At 43.6% G+C, this 27,328-nt stretch overlaps 1 protein-coding gene across 2 annotated transcripts; it reads right to left on the reverse strand.

Moving 5' to 3' along the window:
* Positions 1 to 5,160: 5,160 nt before the first annotated feature.
* Positions 5,161 to 27,328, reverse strand: LOC138770870 (receptor-interacting serine/threonine-protein kinase 2-like). Of its 2 annotated transcripts, none has more exons than XM_069950151.1 (10): positions 26,986 to 27,328; positions 20,043 to 20,361; positions 15,739 to 15,875; positions 14,297 to 14,346; positions 13,387 to 13,551; positions 12,153 to 12,250; positions 10,818 to 10,872; positions 10,652 to 10,719; positions 9,148 to 9,196; positions 5,161 to 6,322 (listed from the first exon to the last, which is right to left on the reverse strand). In XM_069950151.1, exons 1-10 carry the CDS (start codon positions 27,117 to 27,119, stop codon positions 6,054 to 6,056), a joined length of 1,344 nt encoding a protein of 447 aa, XP_069806252.1. In that variant the 5' UTR covers positions 27,120 to 27,328; the 3' UTR covers positions 5,161 to 6,053. The 2 variants fall into 2 exon arrangements, with proteins under 2 accessions (XP_069806252.1, XP_069806253.1); XM_069950152.1 differs by lacking the exon at positions 26,986 to 27,328 and adding an exon at positions 26,878 to 26,910.

Below are 27,328 nucleotides of genomic sequence, written 5' to 3' on the forward strand. Positions count from 1 at the left end.
CACCAGCTTAAACAAAACTGCACCTGAAAACTGAAACATGCAAAGGTATCAAAGGTACTAGCAACTCAAATATCCCAAAATTACAAACACTCAGGCTTAAGGCTATACCCCTGTGCTACACAACGTGCCCCTCAGAAATATGTTGTATATTGTATATATATTATATATAACTTGACCTATTAGCGAGCTTGGATAAGCCAGCCGCCATATACCTATTAATCCCCTAAGTTGGGGTGAGGAACCTTTTCCCTGTCGAGGGCCATTTGGGCATTTATAAAATCAAGTGAGGGCCATACACTACATCGCACCCGCACTTAATTAGACTATGTTCACACTATAAAAGTTCTGCAGAAATTTTTGCAGTACTTATGTAGTGCTGCAGGCTGAGGGAATCCCAGCCGGAGTGTATACACATAGTACACATGTCAGTTTTCTGCGGCCGCTATTCAGTGAATAACACAGAAAACCCTGTCAGTTCACACAATGGAGCAAGCGGCTCCGGCCGCACACTCCAGTGTGCTTTGGGGAGTTCTGATGCGGAACTCAGAATTCAGCGGCGCTAAAGATCATCTGCAGTACCTGCTGGGATGATCTTTTCTGAGACCGGCCGTTCTGTGACCCGGCTGGTCTCATTCATACTACGTGTGACCATAGCCTAATACTGTATATGGCACCGTCAGATACAGGAGAGCGCTGTGCGTGGGGCACGCAAGTCTGCAAGCCTGCTCTTTCTTCAGGTCACATCTTCCAACTGTCAGGTTCATGTCCCTTGACACCAACACAGGCTGTGTACTGCAAAACAGCGACATCTTGTGGCCAAATGCAGAATGTCAGTTTAAAACCACAAAGCATACATATTTCTATACACAGTATATTTCCCCGCTTAAAGAGAATGCAGGTGGTTTACTATCTCACAACCTCTCTATAGCGATTGCATTGAATTGTTGGTAAGGTCACAAACAAATGTACATATAAACTATGCACCTATAGTCATACATAAATATAGGCATGCACACAAGCACCTGCTCACTATATACATATACAGATGCTCACAACACATGCTGACGCACAAACTTACACTTAGGCTATGTTCACACTACGTAAAACAACAACCATAGTTTTCACCGCAAAACTACGGCCGTAGTTTTGAGGATGATACGATGTAGCAATTCGTACGAACTACGGTCGTACGATGCACACAGCGTATAAGACTGCGGCCGTAGTTCGTACGGATCAGCGAAAAATGAACATGTCATTTATTTGCGGCCGGTAATGTTACAACTACGGCCGTGGATTTCAATGCGGCCGCACACGTAAAATTTATTGCGGCCAAATTAAACTTGATTTTAATGTAAAAAATTTACTGAGTGGTTAATTGGGCTAGTCGCAGTATTTCAATTAAATGACATGTTTCAGCCCGATTAAAAACATGCTTGGAGGAAATATTAAACAACGGCTGTTGTTTCACGACTAGCCCGTATTCTAGGGTCGTTGTTTTACGTAGTGTGAACATAGCCTTACACAGAAACTAATCACACATATGCACACTTATTACCACATACTGTAATATGTGTTAGTGCAGCAATCATAACTGTTAGGCCCAGATCGGATATACATTACATGATGAAAAAATAAAGAGAAAACTGTTTTTGGCAATGAGACCCAAACTGGGTTGTCAAACTGTTGCTTCAATGGCAGCAGGATTACTTACCATTGCTGCGATCCTTCATATACACTGTGCCACTCCTGCCACAGTATAAGAGCAAAAATAATATATCAGGTTCTGTGGAAACCTTTGATAAATGAATGTTGCCTACAGATTGGACTGATTTTCCAATGTGACAGGTTCTCTGTAGTATCATACTTCATTTTTCATGATGTTCTCCTTGTAAGCTATAAAGATACTATATAATTATCTCTATTATAACCCATGACCGCCCAGGTACACAGATGTTAGGGGAGTAAACAGGACACGTTACATTGTAATGTCATCAATTATTTTCACAATTAACTTTAAATTAACTGCTGCACTGCCATCTAGTGGCCGCTTCTGTAAGTACAATTCAAAAATGACTGGTATACAAGAAAAGGTTTTTTTCCAGGATAGTACATTGATGGCTTATCCTTAGGATAAGCTATAAGTGTATAATAGATGGGAGCTTCTGTATTGGTATTGGGCAGGAGCGTACAGCTCTCAGCAGATCCAAGCCCACTGCTAGGCTTACCAGATGGATCATAGCCAACAGCGAGCACTGGAACTCCCTGGCAGACTAAGACATGACTACAGCCTCAGAAGAGCAAAAAGAAAAGTCAAATTCACCTACCTCAGTCCCCCATACTTCCCGTTCCATAGAACTCACATCTCACATGGCCTGTGATTGGCCTTATGGGCAGGTCCTGCAAAGACGACGAGTCTCGAAAGGAACAACACGGTATTGTATTTTGTGAAATAAACTCCCCCTAGTTTTTTTTTTAGTTCAGAGAGAACCGCTTTGTTCCTCAGCTCCCCCTAGTGGTAACCACTGGCTGACAGAATCTGGGTGCCGTGTAAACCGTGTAAGATTTAAGATTCTGTAAAGTGATATCAAAGGGTACTCCAGCAAAAATAAAAAATTAAAATGCTTAAAATCAATTGAATAGATTTGTAATTTACTTCTATTTTTTCCCCCGCTATTCCAGTACTTATCAGCTGCTGTATGTCCTGCAGGACGTGGTGTATTCTCTCCAGTGTGACACAGTGCTCTCTGCTGCCACCTCTGCGAAAACAATAGCAAATCCCCATGGAAAACCTATCCTCCTCTCCAGATTGGAAAGAATCCCTTCCTGCAGAACATACAGCAGCTGATATGTACTGGAAGACTGGAGATTTTTTAATAAAAGTAAATTACAAATCTCTGGCACTTTCCGGCACCAGTTGATTTTAAGGATTTCTTTTCTTGTTAGAGTACCACATTAATCTCCAAACCCCAAAAAAGATTTTGTTCAGAGGGGGTCTGAACTCTAGATACCCCTAGAAAAGCACCCAGATGCTCCTTTGACTTTTCACTTATAAAGTGCCACTCCCAACCTGTGTGTACTATTCATGTAAAAAGTGAGGTAACAGAGGCAATTTAGCAATATAGCCATCAACATCAATCATAACACTACCCCTCTAAGTAAGCAATATATTACAATAGATGGGACAAAAAAACATGATTCAAGAAAACAATGGTAAGTTCATCCTCTACCTATTTAGATGGCCATGAAGTGTGTGAAGCAAAGACAAAACAGCTAATATCTAAAACTAATTTTACAATATGTCAATATTGTCCACTCAATGTATACAGTATGCCAGGGGGAATCCCCAATGTATACCCCTTAGTGGCATCCACCATACTTAGGGTCATATAAATATCTAGGGGGAGATTTATCAAACACGGTGTAAAGTGAAACTGGCTCAGTTGCCCCTAGCAACCAATCAGATTCCACCTTTCATTTTCCAAAGAGTCTGTGAGGAATGAAAGGTGGAATCTGATTGGTTGCTAGGGGCAACTGGGCCAGTTTCACTTTACACCATGTTTGATAAAGCCCCCTCATAATGTTTATATATCCAACTTAAAGGAGAAGTCCAGTGAATTTTTTTATTAAAGTATTGTCATTGCCCCCCAAAAGTTATACAAATCACCAATATACGCTTATTATGGGAAATGCACATGAAGTGCTTTTTTCCCTGCTCTTACTACTGTATCAAGGCTTCACTTCCTGGATAACATGGTGATGTCACTTCCTGGATAATATGGTGATGTCACTTCCAGGATAACATGGTGATGTCACTTCCTGGATAACATGGTGATGTCACTTCCTGGATAACATGGTGATGTCACTTCCTGGATAACATGGTCACGACCCGACTCCCAGAGCTATGTGGGCTGTGACTGCTGGAGAGGATGATGGCAGAGGGATGCTAAGTGTCCCTCCAGTGCCCTGTGTCCCTCAGTGTCCCCCTGCCATCATCCTCTCCAGCAGCCACAACCCGCACAACTCTGGAAGTCGGGTCGTGACATCACCATGTTATCCAGGAAGTGACATCACCATGTTATCCAGGAAGTGACATCACCATGTTATCCAGGAAGTGAAGCCTTGATGCAGTAGTAAGTGTAGGGAAAAAAAGCACTTTATATGCATTTCCTATAATAAGTGTATATTGGTGATTTGTATAACTTTTGGGGGGAAATACAATACTTCAATAAAAATTTTTGCCGGACTTCTCCTTTAAGGGAAAATCACAGAGGCCCCCTCTATTTCATCTAGAAAACCTTATGCTATATATTGAACATTAGCCAAATTGACACAGTTTTTGCCATCCATCAGGTACATGGGAGTCTATAGATTAGATGAATGTACTGGTGTGACATTCATATGTATGGGGAAGCTGGGAGACATAATGATCATTTGTCCTGCAGTTATTATAAATGAAACTGAATGGTGGTGTCAGAAACTAGGAATACTGGGCTGGTCAGCTTGTAAAGATGAACTTGAAATAATAAAGTCAGTGTCAGTCGTATATTACAGAGTTTTTAAGTGAATATTAATTTATTGTGTAAAATTAGTAAAAAAATTTTTGGAATAATAGTAACAAGCATAATAACATTAACATATCACTTATAATGCACAGTAAATGTTGTGTTAGGCTAGCTTCACGCGTACCGTACCGCATCACAGGGAAGACCAATAGCTCTTCCTTCTCACAGTGGATTTTCCTTCCGCTACAACAATTTAACCATTGCCACTTAACTAACTGGATGCCGGCCTTTAAATGAGCTAATACATTACTTGCTTCTCCAGCTCCAGAGTCACTGAGTTGGCTGTGGTGGGACAGTGCACTGAGCAGGACGTCAACAACCCGGGAGCCGAAGAAGCAGGCGGGAGCAAGGGCAGGTATAAGCTTGGTAAAGCCTGGCAGCTGATGGGTTAAGTAGGCAGGCTGTGACAGTACAGAGTATTGCAGCGTATTCTGCTGTGGAACACGCAGTGTGAAATCAGCTGCAATAGTATATGTGTGAAGCTGCCCTTAAAGGGTTATTCTGCTCAAACATAACTTTTCATATGTTGCTGCCCATGATTAGACTAACAATTCCTTCCATACTTGTTATTACCTTATCAGTTTCCTTTCCTCAGTTCTCAGCCACTGCTTTCTGCTAAAGACATAAAAATCTGTGTGTGAGCTTTTCTCTGTCTCCCCTTCTCCCCCCCTTCCCAGACGGCTGATGTAAACAAGCCCCTGACCGTCTTTATTTGCAACATTGCAGCAGTTTTGTAATGCTGGGAGGGTTAATCACAGCAACTTCATTAGCAACCTGACCTCAGAATAACGCTCCCGGAATTACAAAAAAGCTCCAAAGTTATAGATACAGCCGGCCAGGAACTTGTTTACATGAGCTGTCTCGGAAGGGAAGGGGAGAGAAAGCAGCATCTCAGAACTGGGGGAAAGAGACTGAATAGATAATGACAAGTATGGAATGAATTGTTAAGTCTCACCATGGGCAGCAACATATGAAAAGTTATGTTTGAGCGGAATACCCCTTTAATGAAGAAGAAAAATTATTCAGATTTTTTTTTCCATTCCCAACTGTTAAAAAATAAAATACATTATGTGCAGGTAGTGTTTTGGTACTTTTTTGTTTTGCTGCCCTTCCTGAGTTGACATATTTTTCTGGGGGGTTGGTATAAGGCATCTGTAGGCAGGGGTGGGTGCTCCAATGCTCTGTCGCACAGCGAAAAAAAACATTATATGTAACATAAAACAAAGTTACTAAAAAATACAAAGTAAAGAAAAAATAAAAAGTTACTGAATGTGCTTCAAGAGCTAAAAAAAAAAAGTGACATCAAAGTTCGTGCAACTGTGCAAAATGGTTTAGAGGTTTATTCTTTATACACAGGCTCTGCCATAAGAGTCTGATTGATGAGGGTCACATCTTCAAAATGGGGTCCTCCTGCTTACTTGCTTAGCTGTTTCCATAACTCCTATATAAGTGAATGGGGAGAGCAGTGCACACACCTGGACACCTCTTCATTCATTCTCCCCCGGGGTGGGAGCTGGAGATGAGTGATGTCATTAATCCTGGGTGGAAACGTTTCATGAGCTGCAGAAACTCCATACAGCTCCCCTTCCCCTTACTCATGATATTATGTAAAGTCTTCCTGATTTGTTCCTGCACAGAGCCATGTTTTATGATGTCTAGCTCTTCTTCTATGATGGTGCCTTTAGAGAAGAGGACATCTAATACGTCACTCAGGTCAGGTTTGGCTTGAACAATCTGGGAAAAATTTGCCAGTAAGAAATCTGAAAAGATAAAAAGATTATAGAGTTGCTTAGTAAATTTTTTATGTGAACCCCCCCCCCCTCCACACACACACAAAAGTTACTAAAAAGGTTGTGAACCCTTCAGAGTCTTTTGTTAAAACAACGTCTGGTTTTCACAGAGAAGTACCAGTCCTCAAGGTACAAGACTGCCTATCCAAATAGTCAAACAATCTTTTAAAATAATCCTATTTTAATTGTCATATGAAAAATAATAAAAAAAAAAAAAAACTTGGTAACAACATATAAATAAAAGAGATAAGTTGTGGTGCACAATTATTCTCAGCATAATATAAGACACCACAAAAGGACATCAAATATTATAAAAAGCAGAAATGAATTAATTGTTAAAGGAGAACTCCGGCCATTTTTAAAATTTGGCAACTGGCAGTGGCAGGGGGGAATTTGATCAGAGGTACGAATTTCTCTCTCCCCGTGTCCGCAGTGAGTGGCGGGACCGGCCTTGGGACCCCCGCCGGAAGGCATTTTCCCCCGAGTTGAAATGCCTGTCCGGCTGATGGACTGGCCGCTCAGCCAATCAGTGACTGGAACAGCGTCCCACCTCAGTCACTGAGTGGCTGAGCGGCCAGTCCATGAGCCGGGTCGTGACATGTCAGTGCCAGAGATCCTGGAGCCCGGTGGGCATGGGGAGTGGTAAGTTCCTACTCCTCTGCCCCTGCCAGATTTAAAAAAAATGGAAGGCCTTCTCCTTTATTAGATAATTCACCATATCACTGCTATATAATAATTGTGGGTTAAAGGGAACCAATCACTAATATAACGCATATAGCGCTATTTAAAGAGGTGGTAAAACATTGTCCTACCATACCTGGTGTGCCATCCTCCTAGGGGCTATATAGAGAACCTCATATAATGTGTTTGGTTGGAATACAATTTCAGAAGACTGTGGGCTTCACCTATGTTTTTGGAAAGCTTTGGGACACATGCATGGGATGCGTGGTCATCCATTTTACTTAAACAGGTAACCCACCTCATGCACTCAGTAGTATGAGTCTACCACAACAATAACACCCAGACTCCACTACACATGGCTACCTGAATGTTTGCTAAAGATTCCCTATGCTCATAAATCAGTCAGACAGCAAGACTGTGAATAGTTTCTAAAGATGGACTGCAGAACTGTGAATGCAGCTCTGGAGAATATTACAGACGGTCAAGAATCTAATATATAACAATTATTATATGTATTGTTTAGTTGCAGGTTATTATTTTTGCCAGTAAGTTGCAGGTTATTATATTTGTTATTATATATTATATTATTTTTGTATTATGTCTTGTTTAGTTGTAGTTCGTTTGTGTAATGATGTCTTGTTTAGTTGCTGTTGTTTTGTGTAGAATTGTTTATGTGGTATTAGGTTGTGCTCAGTGCAGCTGGGCCAGGGAGTTCACATTTAGTTAATTATAAAGGTGTATATTATATAGTGGTGTATTGTATATAGCAGTGTATATAGTTAATTAATATGTTATAGTTAGCTAAAATTGTATATAGTGTGTATATATTGTATATAGGTATATGGGTTGCTTGAGTGGAAGAATGAGTGTGGGGATGGACCGGTGTTTTATGTTCTGGTGTGTTTCATTTTGTTTGTTAATTTTTCTATTTATTGATTTGTTTTGGTAAGAAACAGGATGTTTATTTCTGTATTTATTGTTATGTTTAAATTGTTTACATTGTTTATAACTGTATTGTTATATTTATTTTAATAAAAGAAATACAGACTGCCAACATGGATCAGTACAAGATAAGGAATGCAATGTATTATATGTATCATACAGAATCTAAATCTATATATACAGAATCTGTTTATATATATATATATATATATATTGTGAGACAGTGACAGGGATTGTGGTTGGGAATCGCTATATCTCCCCGAGGTACCTGTCATATGTGAACACTAGGTTCCAGAAAGTCCATACCTCATCCAGGGAAAGCTGGGTGAGATATGGAGGAATCCAGGAAAGTTAAAACCCATAGCAAACTACTTGCTATGGGACTGTTTTTAGTTGCTGAAAAAGGGCCTGGATATTTATGGAATGACAGGCAGGTTGGTAGTGGGGCCTGTCATTCCCTTTCTGGCCAGTCCAGGTTTTTGTGTCTGGCCCAAGTCAGCCCAGGTGCTGGAGGCCACTGATCACTGCCTGATAAGAGGAGGCACAGAGTGTGCAGAGTGCGGCTGTGCATGGAGGTCTCTCCTGGCAGTGGGGAGGGTCAGGGCTGCTAAAGCTTCTGCTGGGACTTTGAGCCACACTGGTATTGTACCAACTGTTGTTGTTTTATGTTGGGTGACTGGTAGCACGTCCCCTGTATAGCTAGGATTTGCTGTGTTAGTTAGAGCTCAGCCGAGCAGGATTTATTTTACTTTGTGCCTGTATGTAAGGCTGAATTTCTTTTGGTTTCAATAAACAAACAGGGACGTCTCTGTTTTATCCTAGTTTGTGTCCCTGTCTCTGACTGCCAATCCTGCTGTCTGCCCGGCTCTACAGAGCTAATCTCCCACAATATATATATATATATATATATATATATATATATATTCTTCTGTATGGTATTTGATCCTCAGCTAATCTGCTTTTATATTTGTACCTGTACGATAAGAGGTCAGATAATGACATTTTTTTCGACTAAAAAACTTTTTTCTATTACTAGGTGTCATGGCAGATGGTATGTACACGGTTGCATGAAAGTGAGCAAAAAGTCTAAGCTTCAGACAGAAGCCAATGAGATTAAACCTTGATACCTATGACAGCTGCATCGGAAAATTGTGGAAGAAAGTCATATTTACCTTCTGCATCTACAATGTCTTGACTGGAGGGAACAGATGTATTATGAATCTGAAAAGAATTAGAATGGTAAGATTTATTAAGTAAAACTAAGAAGTAGAAATTCACCCATTGTACCAATCTCTGCTCAATTTTTCTTTACAGCCTGCATATGTCAAGCTATACATCCATGGTATGCTACAGAAACTACATGTAAGACTCCAAAGTTACACTACTTAAACACCTTAGGGCCATAAAAGTCAATGCATACTATTTTGGCAGGTTGCCAGCATATACATCCAATGTGTTACAGAACAGTAACATGAACCCAGCCTAAGTTGGCATTTTATTGGTTAATCGATTATTTAAAGGGTAAATCCAACCTTATGACATTTTGGTATGTTACTCCATCAGAACAGAACAGAGAACCTATATGTAAGAATGGCTCCTGCTCTGGTGAGCTTGGCCTGTCAATTATTGGTGTCTCACTTCTATTTTTAAAAGAGCTGTCTTAAAGAGACAGCGCCATTAAAGAGTACCTGTCAAGAAAAAAGTTTTTGATGTGTCAGTCGGGGCCTGAGTGCGAGCTGAGAAAAGTCTGCGTGCAGGTTGTCCTCACCTATATCGGTGTTATGTGACCTGGAGGGACGCATTATAAGTCTATGGGGCCGACCAGGTTAGAAAATGACACAAAGCCAGGATTGCTCTGCTAATCGGTCGTAGTCTGAACACTCAGACCCCAACCTATCAGACTTTCAAGCGAATGTACCATCAGGTAAATCACGCACGGGGATGCCATGTCGCTGTCTTGTTTCTGAACCGCAGCCCAGTTCCTGCGCACAGCGCCGGTCTATTCCCGGGAACCGGTTCGGCCTGAGGCGCTGGAGGCAGACCCCCCCCCCAGTGTGATAATCTGCCCTCCTCTCTGAGATGCAGCTCCATTGATTCTAATGGAATCAGTCAGTCTGTTCATGTAAAGATCTTAAAGCGATGTACCTGATAGTAAATGTTTTATTTTTTTACTTTGGACAGCACCTACTAGTTAAATGTCCTTTGACAATAAAGTCAATAAGTGTCTTCCTGCTGGGACTTGCAGTGATCAGCTGTAATGTGTGAAGAACCTGGCAGCAAGTAATTACCTGCAGCGCCACCACTGGATACATTAGACATTACCTGGTCACTATAAATCAATGGGCTTTTTATGTAGTGACGGACAAGACAGGTTCTCCACAACAAGAGTCAGCTTTTGTTACTGCTACGCAAGAGATGAGGATCCTGCGCAAGGAATCTTACTCTATTAACTTTGGCTTTTTAAAACTAGGCAACCCCTTTAAGAGAAAGTTCTTAAAATGGAAGTGTTTCTGATTTTTCTGCTCAGTGATGAAGAAGCCAGAAACATAATATTAAATGGATGTAAGTCCTAACATGGAAGTTTGTATTGTACAAGCTTCCTAGTGGTTTATACACAGTGTGATTCAACTTATTCCTGTGACAAACATCTCACTTCTACGTCATATCCAAACTTACCTGAGCTTCTCCCCTCTCAACTTGCTGTAGGACTTCTCTGAAAACGTTTACACTGATGGTAAAGGTGTCTATAGATGAATGGAGGAAGCGTGAGATACTGGTTCTTTCTGACACTTAATACTGATAAATGATCATGGTGATTATGGGTGATACTATAATCCCATACCTGGAATACAAGGCGTAACATCTGACCTTATTGCACCATCAGAAATGTCTGAGCTCTGTAGGAACAACCCAATGAGTTTACAAGGAGAAGAAACTTGAACAAAAATACTTATTTCTGACAAACCATACTGCGCAGGGTTAAGTCTTTTGGGGCAATTCCAGTTTACCATAGACAATTACGTTTAGCAAAGCAAATCACTATGAGGGTTTCTTCCATAAGCTTATATAACCCATTCTACTAGAGGCTACTGGAGCACAGATCTCCCATGGCACATAATGGTCCTTTTACACGGAGCGATAATTCGCCCGATCGCACGATTAACGATTTTGAATGAACAAAGTGTTTTTTTTATAACGATCAGCGTTTAGACAGAACGATACATCGTACGGAAAAATCGTTTTGCGATCGCTTAAGCCTATCTCACACATAGGTGAAATCGTTGAACGACTGTTTACACGGAACCATCTGCAAATTTTTTGCGAGCGATCAACGACGATTTGAGAACATGTTGAAAGATCAAAATGAACAATTTCTCGCTCGTCGCTTGATCGTTCACTGTGTTTACACGGAACGATTATCGCTCAAATGCGATCGTTATCGGGCAAATTCGAACGATAATCGTTCCGTCTAAAAGAACCATTAGAGTTTGCAGACGTGCCATAGTCAATTTACAGCTTTTCTGCAATTTTCTTATGATATTAAAGTGAATGTACAAGCAGGTACATCGCTTTAAGATTTCTACAATAGACTGGCGCCAGAGTGGGGATGCCGGTGCCACAGTCCTTTTTTTTTTTGAACCGTGGCTCAGTTCCCGTGCACGGCTCCAGTCTATACCCGGTCACTGGCCCGGCCTGAAGCACTGGAGCCGATCCGCCCGCTCCCAGCGCAATGTTCTGTCCTCCCCTCTGTGACGTGGCTCCATTAAATCAATGAAGTTGCGTCACAGTGGGGAGGGGTTTCGTCACACTGGGCCTCACCCCATTGTTTTAAGCCGAGCTTTAATATCAGCAGTGATAATACGCTGCTAGGGTTGAAGTGGCACCCTCTACTGACAAGGAGAATGTGGACAAGGAAAAAATTGACAACACATAACTGTCTATTTACTCATAAATGTCCAAGAGGAACAACAGAGTAGTCTTTGATAGCAACTGGCATCGATCAAAAACTCCAAACAACAGTACCACAAACAGAACACAAGGTGGCAGGCCAAGGTCAGGGCAGGCACTGCTCACTCACAAACAGTAGACAGACATAAGGTCAGAACTGGCATAATAGTAAATGTTCAAGAGGTCACGACTGGCAGCCGTATCATTTCTGTAAAAATGTATATTGTACCTGAGAATGTTTTTTGAGTTGATTCAAAACTTGAGTTATAACATTGTCAATCTCACCAGCGTAGCCCTTATTCATCTCTTTAGTCCGATTAATAATAGCTGCAGTATAGAGAAAAACAAGGATTATACGTATTAGTCAGGACTAGAGATGAGCGAGTATACATATTCAAGCTTACTCTTTGCTTGAGTATCACAGTACTCGATATCCTGTATAGGAACGAAGTACTGTATAATCGGACGAATACTGTGTGATGCTCAAATGAAATTGATAGTCTCCTCCCCGCATGTTTGGTGGTTTTATTCAGCCAATAAACATGAGGGGAAGGTACTGTGAGGTACTGCTATGTAGCAGCTACATTGGTTGCTGTCATAGCAGTGATTGACCGGCTGCATCTGGTGATCTGGGTGGATATAGACCCAGGTCTTTAAATGCTCGACTCACGTGCGGTCTGTTAGGTGGCTGGAGAGCTGCTGGAGCAGGGACAGAGCAGGTGTAGGGCTTAGAAAAAAAAAATCAATTGCCATACAGTATAGTACCAGTGTTATCCAGTCTCACCAGGGGCATAGGGCGGCAGTCTTAGGCTATGTTCACACAACGTACAACTGTTGAAATCGGCAACAACGGCCGTACTTTTCACGGAAATATACTGTACGTTGCCTTGTCTTGTATGGAATCCCGGCCGGAGCGTATACACATGGTATACACTCTGGCCGGGATCTCTCGCGGCGCCATAGAAAACTGACATGTCAGTTTTTTGCGGCCACAGAAACCCATGTCAGTGCACACTGTGGAGTTAGCGGCTCCGGACGGTCGCTCTATAGTGTGCTGTAGGGAGTTCTGATGCGGGCGCGCACAGATGCACCTGCATCAGAACTCTGCGGGATGATCTTTTCATTGACCGGCCGTTCCGTGACCCAATCGGGTCACGGCACGGCCGGTCTCATACATTGTATGAACATGGCCTTAGGGTGCAAACTGAGCATTCAAGCATTTTAGTACTCGCTCATCTCTAGTCAGGACATAAAGACACACTACAATCTTGTGAACCTAAGGACACTGCTCTATCAAAGATAAGCTAATGGCCATAACCATGACCATTGTCAATATCCCTGGCTGTGCATCCCTCCAGGGAAAAACACTCGATAGAGACAATAGGAAACACAGATAGCAAACAACCCTCCTAAATCTGTAAACCCCAGTGAAGGGCCCATCAATTATCATGGTAAATCCTCACCAGAGAACATAGGTCTTTTACCAGGATCAGCATCCCAGCTTTCCTGCATCAGCTGTATAGCTTCAGGGACCATCTTCTGAGATGTCTTCTGGGTGACCAGGTTCAGATCAGGTCTGTGTTTCTGGTCTTGCGGAATAAGCATCTTAATCATTTCTTTACCTACATCTAAAACATTGAGATTTAAAGATTATCAAGAGGTTGAAAAAAGAGATGACCTGTCTATGTAACTCTGGGAAAATGTATTATTTCATGGCAGCCATTGTGACAGATAAATGACCCTCAATAGAGCACAAGAACAGTTTATAGGGGTACTATTTAAAATCTCAAGTCTTCCAGCTGCTGTATGTCCTGCAGGAAGTGGCGTATTAATTTCAGTCAGACACAGTTCTTTCTGCTGCCACCTCTGTCCATGGCAAGAACTGTCTAGAGCAGTAGCGAATCCCCATAAAAAACCTCTCCAGCTCTGAACAGTTCCTGACATGGACAGAGGTGGCAGCAGAGAGCACTGTGTCAGACTGGAAAGAATCCACCACTTCCTGCAGGACATACAGCAGCTGATAAGTACTGAAAGAGTTTAGATTTTTAAATAGAAGTAAATTACAAATCTCTATAACTTTCTAAAACCAGTTGATTTGAAAGGAAAAAAAATCACTGGAGGACCTCTTTTAGCCACCCACAACAAAAGCCAACTGAATTGAGTGTCTCTGTTTTGGCTCTCAGAGGGTCGTTTTCTGGTGCCGGTACTGTGTCATGTGGTTCCCAACCTTATACAATACAGATAGAGAAGGAACATAAAAAATAAGCACAGAAAATGTGTGTTTACAGGTCAATGGATAATAATCACAAAAATGGAGTTTACAGAGACTGATAGAGATAAATAGAGAAGGTGATAGCAATGTCTGAGACCCACCTTCATAGGGCTCCCTACCAGACAAGACCGACCAGGTAAAGATTGCAAAACTGCAACATAATAGAAAAGAGCTAAGGATTATTATGGTGCACAAAACTGCTCTATAGGCCTGGCCACTAGGTGTCTCACTTTTCTACAATCTTCTGTCTACTGCCTGTAGTCAGGGGAAATGTGTCTCTTGTGGTATACAGGAAGTAGGGGTGGGGGTTAACAAATGCTATGTGCAGAAGAACCTGTAAGCTGTCACATGTTCACACACCGCCAAAACAACAGCAGTTTTTTTATTGGACATCCATCATTTAACAATACATATAAGGGAATAGTGTTCTGAACTGCAAACCCCTCTAACCTCGGCCAGTGAACAGTGACAACTGGTTTCTTCCACCACTAATCGCACAAATGTAGGTAAACCACGGCACACTTTAGTTGAACAAGTGAAGATGAATTTTATTCATAATGCAAAGTGAAAAATAAAGTATTGTTCCAACCAGAGTATATAAGAATACAAGTTATAAGACCACTAATCCTTTATGGCATATGGGAACGTGACGTTTCGGTCCCTCCCAGACCTTCTTCAGGCCATAAGGTCTCTGTATAGAAGATGGAAATAACATGCCTATGCCTAGAGCCTTACACTCCCTGTACATCTACTTAGATTTTCTAGTAAGTAGTAGTGTCATACCATATTACATTTTAGAGAGCTGCTCCACAAACCTCATCTATATGCAATCACACATGCAGTTTGCTTTATCCTCCAGCAGGTGGCAGTGGTGCAATACTCCTTCCAGCTAAGCTCTGCTTTATACTGAATGCCAATGTGTTCTATGCCTCCACTGTATTAATGCTGTATACACTTATTTTTGATGCTGCATTTTCCCTATGTAAATATGTATATAATTTTGTATATAATTGTTTACGTCATGCTATGTCTGTACGCTATTATACCCTGACCCCAGACTCTCTGCCTTCGCTCCTATATACCATACAACCTAGACATTTTGACATGTTGTTTCCATCTTCTATAAAGAGATCTTATGGCCTGAAGTAGGTCCGGGAGGGACTGAAACGCCACGTTCCTATGTGCCATATACTGTATTTTATAAAATAACGGCCGTTATTTGTCGTTAAATTACATCCGTCAAATAAAAAACGGCTGTCATTTTGATGTGTAATAGCACGGCTTCAATATAATCCTATTAGACCACTGTACACAATAAGAAAAATTAAAAAAAGGTTTATCGTAAACCACAGAACAACATTACAAATTGGCAACAACTAGAGATTAGCGGATTTCCCGAAGTTCGGGTTCGTATGAACCTGAACTATAGTCATCTGACTCCCGCTGTTTGCCGCCTCTGTGCAGCCGGTGGATACAGCCTAAGGAACGCCTAGAAAACTGGGATACAGCCTATGCCAATGGCCATCTCTACCAACAAACTCACCTGTAAACATCAAACTCTTTAGTGGGCTTGTAAGTGAGGGATTTCAGGGCTTCAGGCGGCATGTAGGACACGGTGCCCACCATGGACTGACTGCTTGAGTCTGTTTCTACATTTTTGGCAAGACCAAAATCTGTGAGCTGGAATGAGAAAGGAATTAGAACATCTGAGAAAAATGAAAGTTATATGAATATTCATTGTATTTATAGAATACTCATTGTATCACAGAATATTCATTGTATCACAGAATACAGGAGTATGTATCTGAGATGGGAACCAGCAATTTTGTCAAAAAGTTATCATGTCAGTGGTAAATTTCTTTGCTCATGAATGATCCTCCAATTCCTGACAATTAGCCAATATAGACTGTTAGGCCCCGTTCACACTGAGCCGCCTTGACATGTCACTTCTTCGAGCGGAGAGCGGCAGCAGCAGGGGAGTGGCCGCCCTCTCATTCACTCACAGTGAGACATTGAGCAAAGCGGGATTCCGCGGTGGAATTCCGACGTTCTTGCTCAATGTGAACGGGGCCTTAGGGTACAAACCCACTTGACGTATTTGCTGCGTGAATCAGTCTTAAAAATAAGCAGGCAAAACGCAGGTTGGCTTTATACAATTGTTCTGTGTTAAAATACGCAATTGCGTATTTTTGAAGCATGAAGCTACATGCGTTTTTCGCACAGGTTGTTAACAACTGATGCTTTGCTAACAACAAGCTTCATGCTTCAAAAATACGCAATTGCGTATTTTAACACAGAACAATTGTATAAAGCCAACCTGCGTTTTGCCTGCTTATTTTTAAGACTGATTCACGCAGCAAATACGTCAAGTGGGTTTGTACCCTTATACTGTAATATACACTCACGGTGCTATAGTATGTAATATCCATATATTGTGTACAATATTATAAGCACATGACCACTCGCACTGATACAGGCTGGATTTAAACATAGTATTGTGGACCCTATTTTGGTCAACAGTTTTACCAAGGCCAAGGTCAGCAGCGGCAGGGGGGAAATTGATTACAAGTACTAACCTACCTCTCCCTGTGCCGAGCGGGACCCCTGCCGGAAAAGACATTTTCCCCCAAGTTGTAACGTCATCACAAGGCCTGTGCCGACTGATGGACTGGCCGTTCAGCCAATTAGTGATTGGAGAGGCGTCCCGCCCCAGTCACTGACAAGCTGAGAAGCCAGTCCATCAGCCGGGTCGTGGCGTGTCAGCTCCTGAAATCCTGAAGCTTGGCGGGGGTCCCGCACCTGGCCCCGCTGCACGGGGAAAGGTAAGTTAGTACTTGTAATTAATTTCCCCCCTGCCCCTGCAAACTTCTCCTTTAGGGTACAAACACACACACCGTATACGCAGCATATTTTCTGCTGGGATACGCAGCAGATTATATCTAAACAACTGAACACAGCATCAAATCTGCACCATCAAATCTGCTGCAGATCTGCTGCGTATACGGTGTGTGTGTTTGTACCCTTAGGCTGGGTTCACACTAGGTATATTTCAGTCAGTATTGTGGTCCTCATATTGCAACCAAAACCAGGAGTGAATTAAAAACACAGAAAGGATCTGTTCACATAATGATGAAATTGAGTAGATGGCCGCCATTTAATTTGCAGCGAGTATCGTTGCGGATGATGTCCCTATACTTTCAATGGCAGACAATCACGCAGCAGGGATGTACATCCCTGCTGCGAGTTTGTCCGCAGCCCGCCCCGTTAACCCTCCGGCCTCCGGAGGGGCGATCGGGCGACCGGGGCTGCAGAGTGGCGATCGAGAGGCTGGGGATGCAGGTGGGGCGGTTGGGGCTGCAGGGGATACGATCGGGCAGCCGGGGTTGATCCGGTGGCTGGGGCTGCGGGAGGTCTTAAAGGGGCTGCGGGTGGGCGGCTGGCTGGAGCATATACTTTACCTGGTCCCCGCTCTCTCTTGCTGAAGACACCGGGAACCGCCGAAGCAAGCCGAAGCCGGGATCAGGTAAAGTATCAGCTCCGGTGGCCGGGGGTTAACGGGGCGAGCTGCGGACAAACTCGCAGCAGGGATGTACATCTCTGCTGCGTGTTTGTCTGCCATTGAAAGTATAGGGACAGGATCCGCAGCGAGACTGCAAATACGCAGCGAGGGGACTCGCTGTGGATCCGGCAAGTGGGTTTCTACCCTGAGGCTGGGTTCATACTACGTATATTTCAGTCAGTATTGTGGTCCTCATATTGCAACCAAAACCAGGAGTGGATTAAAAACACAGAAAGGCTCTGATCACACAATGTTGAAATTGAGTGGATGGCCGCCATATAACGGTAAATAACGGCCATTATTTCAATATAACAGCCGTTGTTCTAAAATAACAGCAAATATTTGCCATTAAATGGCAGCCATCCACTCAATTTCAACATTGTGTGAACAGATCCTTTCTGTGTTTTTAATCCACTCCTGGTTTTGGTTGCAATACTGACTGAAATATACGTAGTGTGAACACAGCCTAATTAGGGTACAAACCCACTTGACGTATTTGCTGCGTGAATCAGTCTTAAAAATAAGCAGGCAAAACGCAGGTTGGCTTTATACAATTGTTCTGTGTTAAAATACGCAATTGCGTATTTTTGAAGCGTGAAGCTTGTTGTTAGCAAAGCATCAGTTGTTAACAACCTGTGCGAAAAACGCATGTAGCTTCATGCTTCAAAAATACGCAATTGGGTATTTTAACACAGAACAATTGTATAAAGCCAACCTGCGTTTTGCCTGCTTATTTTTAAGACTGATTCACGCAGCAAATACGTCAAGTGGGTTTGTACCCTTAAAGTAAATGTGTCAACCGCACTTTACATTCCAAACACTGGCACCATTAGATAGCTCTTAGGTCAGGGAGACACATGGTACCTTTCATATATTGATCTATTCTTCCAAAATACAGAAAGATGCTTTTATTTTCAATGTGTCACAGAGACTTTCCCAAGTTCCGGAAATGCTAAGGGCTATAATGCTAACTCACTCCCCCTCCCATCTCTATCCCTGCTTAAAGGGAGCCAATCAGCACAATTGATATAGTTCCCTGCTGCACAGTATAGCTCTGCTTTCCAGCTCCCCGAGGCTACCAACCGTGGCTGCAGCAGTAGATTCACATCGGGAAAAAGTCGTTTTATTAAAGCACACCAGTCATCTGGGCATGAAGCTGTCTGTGACCAGTCACGGCTCTCTGCCTTTCAGCATGTTCTGTGGGGATGATTGACAGGCAGGGAGACCGGCTAGTGGCCTCTACGCCTGTCAATCATCCCCGCACTGCGCGCTGACAGGCAGAAAGCTATCGCTGCAGAAGTGGCGGGTAGGGAGCTCCACAGTAGATCGATACTGGGCAGTTGGGAACCATATAAGCACAACTGAGCAGATTAGTTCCTTTTAACTGACAGTCAGCTGGAAACTGAGCCCCAATATGGAAAAGGGATGGGAGGGGGAGCAAGGATGCATTACAGCCCTTAGCCGTTCAGGGCCTTGGGAAAGCCTCTATAAAATTTGAGAATAAAAATTTTTTTTCTACGTTATGGAAGAACAGATGATACATGAAAGGTACCATGTGTCTCCGTGACCTAACAGCTATCTAACAGTGTCTGCAGTTTAGAAGTGAATTACAGCTGACAGATTCCCTTTAAAACCACCTGCCTAATATTATGTAGGGCCCCAAGCAGCTGAAGCTTGGGGGCGGAGCCTAGGCTGTAAGCAGTCACATGTCCTTCCAGCCGGGCGCAAGGATTAAACATCATTTTCAAAAAGCAACCTTGTAATTAACCACCACTGTTAACCACAGTGCCCAGCGTCTAAAAGGTTCTGGGCAGGGCTTACATACTGTAAAAGTTGTGACTGGTTCCCTTAAAAACATGGAAGGAAAAATTCAATTTTTCAAATGCCATTTTCATTCTTTTTTTTTTTTATAGCACTAATATACACCAACCCTAAAAGTATTGCAATGGTAGTAAATTTCTATACACATTAAGACCATGTTCACACAACGTAAGTTCCGCAGTAATGTTGTTGCAACGGCCATGATTAGTACGGAACTTACGTTGTGCTGAAGGCTTAGAGAATCCCGGCCGGAGTGTATACACATGGGGGGATTTATATTAAGCCCCGCCCCCTTTTCTCCGGCAGGATTAACTATGAGGTGTACGTCTCTTAGTGAATCCGGCCGGGCGCACGAATCTGCCCTTTGAATTAATAAAATATCGTAAAATAAAAATCCAGTAGATGACCTAATCATGATGTTATGGTGGATGCAGATAAAAGGCTCAGTACACGTCCTACACACTGACCTGAACATCTAAGGACTTGTTTAATAAAACATTATGGGGTTTCAGGTCACGGTGGATAATAGGTGGATCTAGACGGTGGTGGAGATAATTCATACCCAGCGCCACTTGGTGAAGAATCTGAAACCTCAGCGCCCATGGTACATTGTCAACGCGCTTAAAAAGGGTGCAAACAGAACCATGGGGCATGTACTCCATCACCAGGCCATAGTTACATAGAGTTCTCCCTTCCATCTCGTACAGTCCAAGCAGACGTAGAACATAGGTGTAGTGCGCTCGGGACATCATGTCTTTCTCTTTCATAAGGCTTTTATTATCAGCTCTAAAATAAATAAGAATAAAATGGTTTTACAAACTTATCACAAGACTACGACTGGGTAATGTATTACTGATGGCTATAAGCCTACATATAATGCTATAAAAAGAGAACGTGTGCATTACCCTGAAAACTATAAAAAAGCATTATTGGTGCATGTATGGAACCTATGGGACCGTATAAATGGGTAGTGCTACATGTATGGGACCTACTGTATATAGATGGGTAGTGCTACATGTATGGGACCTGTATAAATGGGTAGTACTGCATGTACAGGACCTATATAGATGGGTAGTGCAGCATGTACAGGACCTATACAGATGTGTAGTGCGGCATGTATAGGACCTATATAGATGTGTAGTGCTGCATGTACAGGACCTTTATAGATGGGTAGTGCGGCATGTACAGGACCTATACAGATGTGTAGTGCAGCATGTACAGGACCTATATAGATGGATAGTGCGGCATGTATAGGACCTATATAGGTGGGTAGTGCTGCATGTATAGGACCTATATAGATGGGTAGTGCTACATGTACAGGACCTATATAGGTGGGTAGTGCTGCATGTACAGGACCTTTATAGATGGGTAGTGCGGCATGTACAGGACCTATATAGATGGGTAGTGCCACATGTACAATACCTAGGGCTGGGCGATATTGGCCTAAATCAATATCGCGGTTTATCGCACAAGCAGCCGCGGTAACGATAAATTAAACGATAATTATGACACGCCCTTTTTAAAAGCCACGCCCCTTTTGGAAACCCCATTTTCTGATGGTAATACAAACGTGGATTTATTCCATATAACAATGTCCAGCAAACTTCACAAGTAATACACAATGTTTTGGCGTCTCCTACACCATTTTCAAGTGGCACTTGAAAATGGCATAGGAGATGCCGGAACGTCGTATATTACTTGTGAAGTTTGCTGCACATTGTTATATGGAATAAATCCACGTTTGTATTACCATCATAGTGCTGCAGAGTATTTTTTACTTGATCCAAGGTCTGGGATTTGTGTGCTGCCTTTACTGTTTGCGATACATAGATAGATAGGAGATAGATAGATAGCAAATAGATGGATAGATGGACAGACAGACAGACAGACAGACAGATCTCTATCTATCTATCTCCTATCTATTTACCTATATCTTTCTATCTAATATCTACCCCCGGTCACACTGTCACATGCTGCCCTGCCCCCCCCTGTCCCACACATACAGTGTCTGCAGGGGTCAGGTATGGGGTCGGCACCTCCATGCTCCCCCGAGCACCGCTCTCTCTCGCACTGGAATCCTGTAGCACATATATCTGCCGGCAGCGTCCTGGACTGAGCGTCACACATGGCTGCTTCCAGCACTGACGGATTCCTGTGCGGGAGAGAGAGAGCGGTGCCCCGTGGAGCGAGGATGTGCAGACCTATACCTGACCCCCTGCAGCCACAGTATGTGCGGGAGAGGGGGGGGGCAGGGAATACCGTGCAGCCCGGCAGCAGCAGCGTTGAGAACACACCAGAGAGAGAGCTGCGGCCTGGATGCAGCCTGTCACATCTTCAGCCCCCGCAGCAGCATCTTTCATCCATTGCCCTGCACCAGTAAATGTGCGACCTGGCTGGGATCGGGAGGTTAATCGGAGGATCCAGCTGTCCAGCCCCCAACTCTCCACCCGGCACCCCTCTCTCTCCCTGCACCAGAATGCTTGGTGCCCCGCGTGCTTGCAACAGGTAGAAATGTGAGCGTCACACATGCCCCACCTCCCCCAGACAGCAGAATAGTTGGCCGGGCAGCGTAGGAGCAGGGACGCGAGGGAGTTTAACAGAGGGGAGCAGAGCATGCGGCCGCCGGGTGAGGGGAGGAAAAATACCGCAGATACCGTCCTGGCCGTGTTGAAGTCGGTTAACCGACGCCAGTGACGGTATCGGTATTTTTGCGGTATACCGCCCAGCCCTAACAATACCTATATAGATGGGTAGTGCTGCATGTACAGGACCTTTATAGATGGGTAGTGCGGCATGTACAGGACCTATATAGGTGGGTAGTGCCACATGTACAATACCTATATAGATGGGTAGTGCCGCATGTACAGGACCTATACAGATGGGTAGTGCGGCATGTATAGGACCTATATAGATGGGTAGTGCTGCATGTACAGGACCTATACAGATGTGTAGTGAGGCATGTACAGGACCTATATAGATGGGTAGTGCCACATGTACAATACCTATATAGATGGGTAGTGCCGCATGTACAGGACCTATATAGATGGGTAGTGCTGCATGAACAGGACCTATATAGATGGGTAGTGCTGCATGTACAGGACCTATATAAATGGGTAGTGCCGCATGTACAGGACCTATATAGATGGGTAGTGCTGCATGTACAATACCTATATAGATGGGTAGTGCCGCATGTACAGGACCTATACCAGCGTTTCCCAACCGGGGTGCCGCGGCACACTGGTGTGCCGTGAGAACCCGCCAGCTGTGCCGCGGGATCCCGGTCGGAAATTAGAAACTGTCCCTTTAATATCCCTAGAAGCTGCGGCCGCGCAGCTTCTAGGGATATGCCGATGGATTGATGTTCCGCCCGCTCACACAGTGAGCGGGCGAAACATTCAATCGCGCACAATGTCAGAGCAGGACCTGTCAGCGTCCTGCTCTGACATTGACTCCCATAGGCCGCGGCACTTCATGCCAGCAGCCTATGGGAGGCCGGGACGTGACCTCTCCGGCAGGCGTGATGATGTGACGTCATCACGCCTGCCGGAGGTTCAGTCGCCGCGGCTCACAGGACGGAGCCTGAAGAGGAGGGAGAACACACAGCGCCGATTAGGTGAGTATGATGGTTTGTTGTTTTGTTTTTTTTAAAACTATTGGTGCATATTCTCATACTGCAGGGGGCATTATATGGGGGCATACTGCAGGGGGCATTATATGGGGGGCATACTGCAAGGGGCATTATATGGGGGCATACTGCAGGGGACATTAATATATGGGGGCATACTGCAGGGGGCATTAATATATGGGGGCATACTGCAGGGGGCATTATATGGGGGCATACTGCAGGGGGCATTATATGGGGGCATACTGCAGGGGGCATTAATATATGGGGGCATACTGCAGGGGGCATTAATATATGGGGGCATACTGCAGGGGGCATTATATGGGGGCATACTGCAGGGGGCATTATATGGGGGCATACTGCAGGGGACATTAATATATGGGGGCATACTGCAGAGGGCATTATTAATATATGGGGGCATACTGCAGGGGGCATTATATGGGGGGCATACTGCAGAGGGCATTATTAATATATGGGGGCATACTGCAGGGGGCATTATATGGGGGGCATACTGCAAGGGGCATTATATGGGGGCATACTGCAGGGGACATTAATATATGGGGGCATACTGCAGGGGGCATTAATATATGGGGGCATACTGCAGGGGGCATTATATGGGGGCATACTGCAAGGGGCATTATATGGGGGCATACTGCAGGGGACATTAATATATGGGGGCATACTGCAGGGGGCATTAATATATGGGGGCATACTGCAGGGGGCATTATATGGGGGCATACTGCAGGGGGCATTATATGGGGGCATACTGCAGGGGGCATTAATATATGGGGGCATACTGCAGGGGGCATTATATGGGGGCATACTGCAGGGGGCATTATATGGGGGCATACTGCAGGGGGCATTAATATATGGGGGCATACTGCAGGGGGCATTAATATATGAGGGCATACTGCAGGGGGCATTATATGGGGGCATACTGCAGGGGGCATTATATGGGGCATACTGCAGGGGGCATTAATATATGGGGGCATACTGCAGAGGGCATTATTAATATATGGGGGCATACTGCAGAGGGCATTATTAATATATGGGGGCATACTGCAGAGGGCATTATTATTATATGGGGGCATACTGCAGGGGGCATTATTATTATATGGGGGCATACTGCAGGGGGCATTATTATTATATGGGGCATACTGCAGGGGGCATTATTATTATTATATGGGGGCATACTGCAGGGGGCATTATTATTATATGGGGCATACTGCAGGGGGCATTATTACTGTATGAGGGCAAAGCAGGGGGCACTTGTACTCTGGCCTCATGGCCATAGTACGTCTCATTGTACCCCTTTATACTGCAGTTATATGAGCCACATAATTATCAGCACCATATACTGTGGCTATACAGTGCACATCACCACAGTATATGGTGCTGATAATTATGTGCTCATATACGTGGGACTGTATGTATGAGTTTTCATGGGACTGTTATATATATATAGATATATATATATATATATATATATATATATATATATATATATATATATGGGAATACATGGCACTGTATGTATGAGGTTACATGGGATTGTATATATGAGGGGGTTATCCTTTTTTATTTCACTTTTTTAAAATGAATAATTTATTGAAAGGATCTCTGCCCGGCATATGTCACTCTTGAGGGCTTAAAAAGCAGCTCTTGTGGTGATAAGAAGCTGATTTAAAACCCCCAAGAGTGAACTCCGTGAACTATATGTATAATATGTACTGTTTTAGTGTCATTTTGTGCCATTTTGGTTGGTGGTGTGCCCCGGGATTTTTTAAGTATAAAAAGTGTGCCGCGGCTCAAAAAAGGTTGAAAATCACTGACCTATACAGATGGGTAGTGCGGCATGTATAGGACCTATATAGATGTGTAGTGCTGCATGTATGGGACCTATATAGATGGGTAGTGCTGCATGTACAGGACCTATATAGATGGGTAGAGCTGCATGTACAGGACCTATATAGATGGGTAGTGCGGCATGTACAGGACCTATATAGATGGGTAGTGCGGCATGTACAGGACCTATAAAGATGGGTAGTGCAGCATGTACAGGACCTATATAGATGGGTAGTGCTGCATGTACAGGACCTATATAGATGGGTAGTGCGGCATGTACAGGACCTATATAGATGGGTAGTGCAGCATGTACAGGACCTATATAGATGGGTAGTGCCCCATGTACAGGACCTATACAGATGTGTAGTGCAGCATGTACAGGACCTATATAGATGGGTAGTGCTGCATGTATAGGACCTATATAGATGGGTAGTGTGGCATGTACAGGACCTATATAGATGGGTAGTGCCCCATGTACAGGACCTATACAGATGTGTAGTGCAGCATGTACAGGACCTATATAGATGGGCAGTGCTGCATGTACAGGACCTATACAGATGTGTAGTGCAGCATGTACAGGACCTATATAGATGGGTAGTGCCCTATGTACAGGACCTATACAGATGTGTAGTGCAGCATGTACAGGACCTATATAGATAGGTAGTTTCTCACCAAAAGACATAGCAGCCCATTGAAGGGCACCATGTCGGGCATCACAGTACTCTTATTCCTGCCTGCTAGAGGATATACTTGAAGATCTATAAAAAGTATTACCTATCGCATATTTAAGGGACTAAAAGTAAAGTGTCAAAAATATATGTATATTCTATTAAATAATAATATACATTAGTAACAGGAATGGGAATTGTAGTTTTGCAACAGCTGGAGGGGCGCAGGGTGTGCACCCCTGCCCTATAGCCTGTGTATGATAGATGACATAGTGGCATCCCTGTGTCGCTGGCATAGTTATATGTTGGGGGTAAGCGTCACTATTCACCTATGAACGGGGCCGTACAATTGCGGACACACCATGGGTCCTATTTTGAGGTTGTGTAACTAATTTTTCCCCTATAGGAAACACTAAGATTGTGAACAAGCTGCAGTAACCTGAGATATTCCTACAGTGTGACCAAAGGTCACTGAGGAAACCGAGTCGTAAGAATGGCCGTATAGATTCAACGTCCCCCACTAACGCTAGCTGTGGTACATGTGGTACTCTGTGGGTGCAGAGGATTACAGGAAGGGGGGAAACACATCACTGACCCTCCTAGGTAATTACAGGCGAGTCAGGCAAAACCATCACCCAAATAGTGACCGAATGGAGAACCCCTTTAAGTAATGTAAATATGTATTCATTTATTTAATAAATAAATAAATCAATAAATAAATCTCTTGTAGAGCTGTGTCTTACAAAACGAAAGTGAAATTCAAGTACCAACCCCTCTCACCCATATCTAACTAAGTGTATTCCTTTACATATATACTCCTCCCGCCTTTATTTATATACACATACACACACATCTAGGAGTATACACCACCAGCCGATAGATAGATAGATAGATAGATAGAGAGATAGATAGATAGATAGATAGATAGATAGATAGATAGATAGGAGATAGATAGATAGATAGATAGGAGATAGATAGATAGATAGATAGGAGATAGATAGATAGATAGATAGATAGATAGATAGATAGATAGATAGATAGGAGATAGATAGATAGATAGGAGATAGATAGATAGTGGATAGATAATGGATAGATAGATAGATAGATAGATAGATAGATAGATAGATAGATAGATAGGAGATAGATAGATAGATAGAATACACACACATAGTCATGTATACTCTGCCCTAGTCATCCCCACACAGCCCAGCAATGAGGCAAGCAGTAGTCTACAGAGGGAGATCACGTGACGCGCAGGCCCCGCCCACCACTTACTCGCTGTCTCTCAGGGCGGCCTTCAGGGCGATGTCCATCCCCAGACTGGTGCTGTGCGCCCTGTACACCACCCCGAACCCGCCGCTGCCCACCAGCTGCAGCTGGGACAGGTCCCCGGGCGGCAGAGGCTGCATGTCCTCCGGGCAGCGTCCTCTCTATGGCCCCGTCTCCTCTCAGGGCTCGTGTGCTGGGCGGGAGGCGGGAAATGCAGTGTGAGGGATGTGGTAATCCTTATAGTACACGGCTGCTGGTGTACACAGTGTAATGTCTGACAGGATCTGCTGCATACTCACAGTCAGGAAAGCCCCAAGCAAGTCCTGTCAGATCCTGTACACAAATTTCT

The sequence above is a fragment of the Dendropsophus ebraccatus genome, chromosome 13 (assembly GCF_027789765.1).
Source record: "Dendropsophus ebraccatus isolate aDenEbr1 chromosome 13, aDenEbr1.pat, whole genome shotgun sequence".
Lineage (NCBI taxonomy): Eukaryota > Metazoa > Chordata > Amphibia > Anura > Hylidae > Dendropsophus > Dendropsophus ebraccatus.

Excerpts from the sequence above, each read along its gene's own strand:
- LOC138770870 (XM_069950151.1), bottom strand. The coding sequence starts at position 27,119 with ATGCAGCCTCTGCCGCCCGGGGACCTGTCCCAGCTGCAGCTGGTGGGC. Across the intron at positions 13,552-14,296 it reads TGGTAGGGAGCCCTATGAAG|ATGTAGGTAAAGAAATGATT; the intron begins GTGGGTCTCAGA and ends TCAATGTTTTAG. Across the intron at positions 10,720-10,817 it reads TGTTACGCCTTGTATTCCAG|ACACCTTTACCATCAGTGTA; the intron begins GTATGGGATTAT and ends ATTCATCTATAG.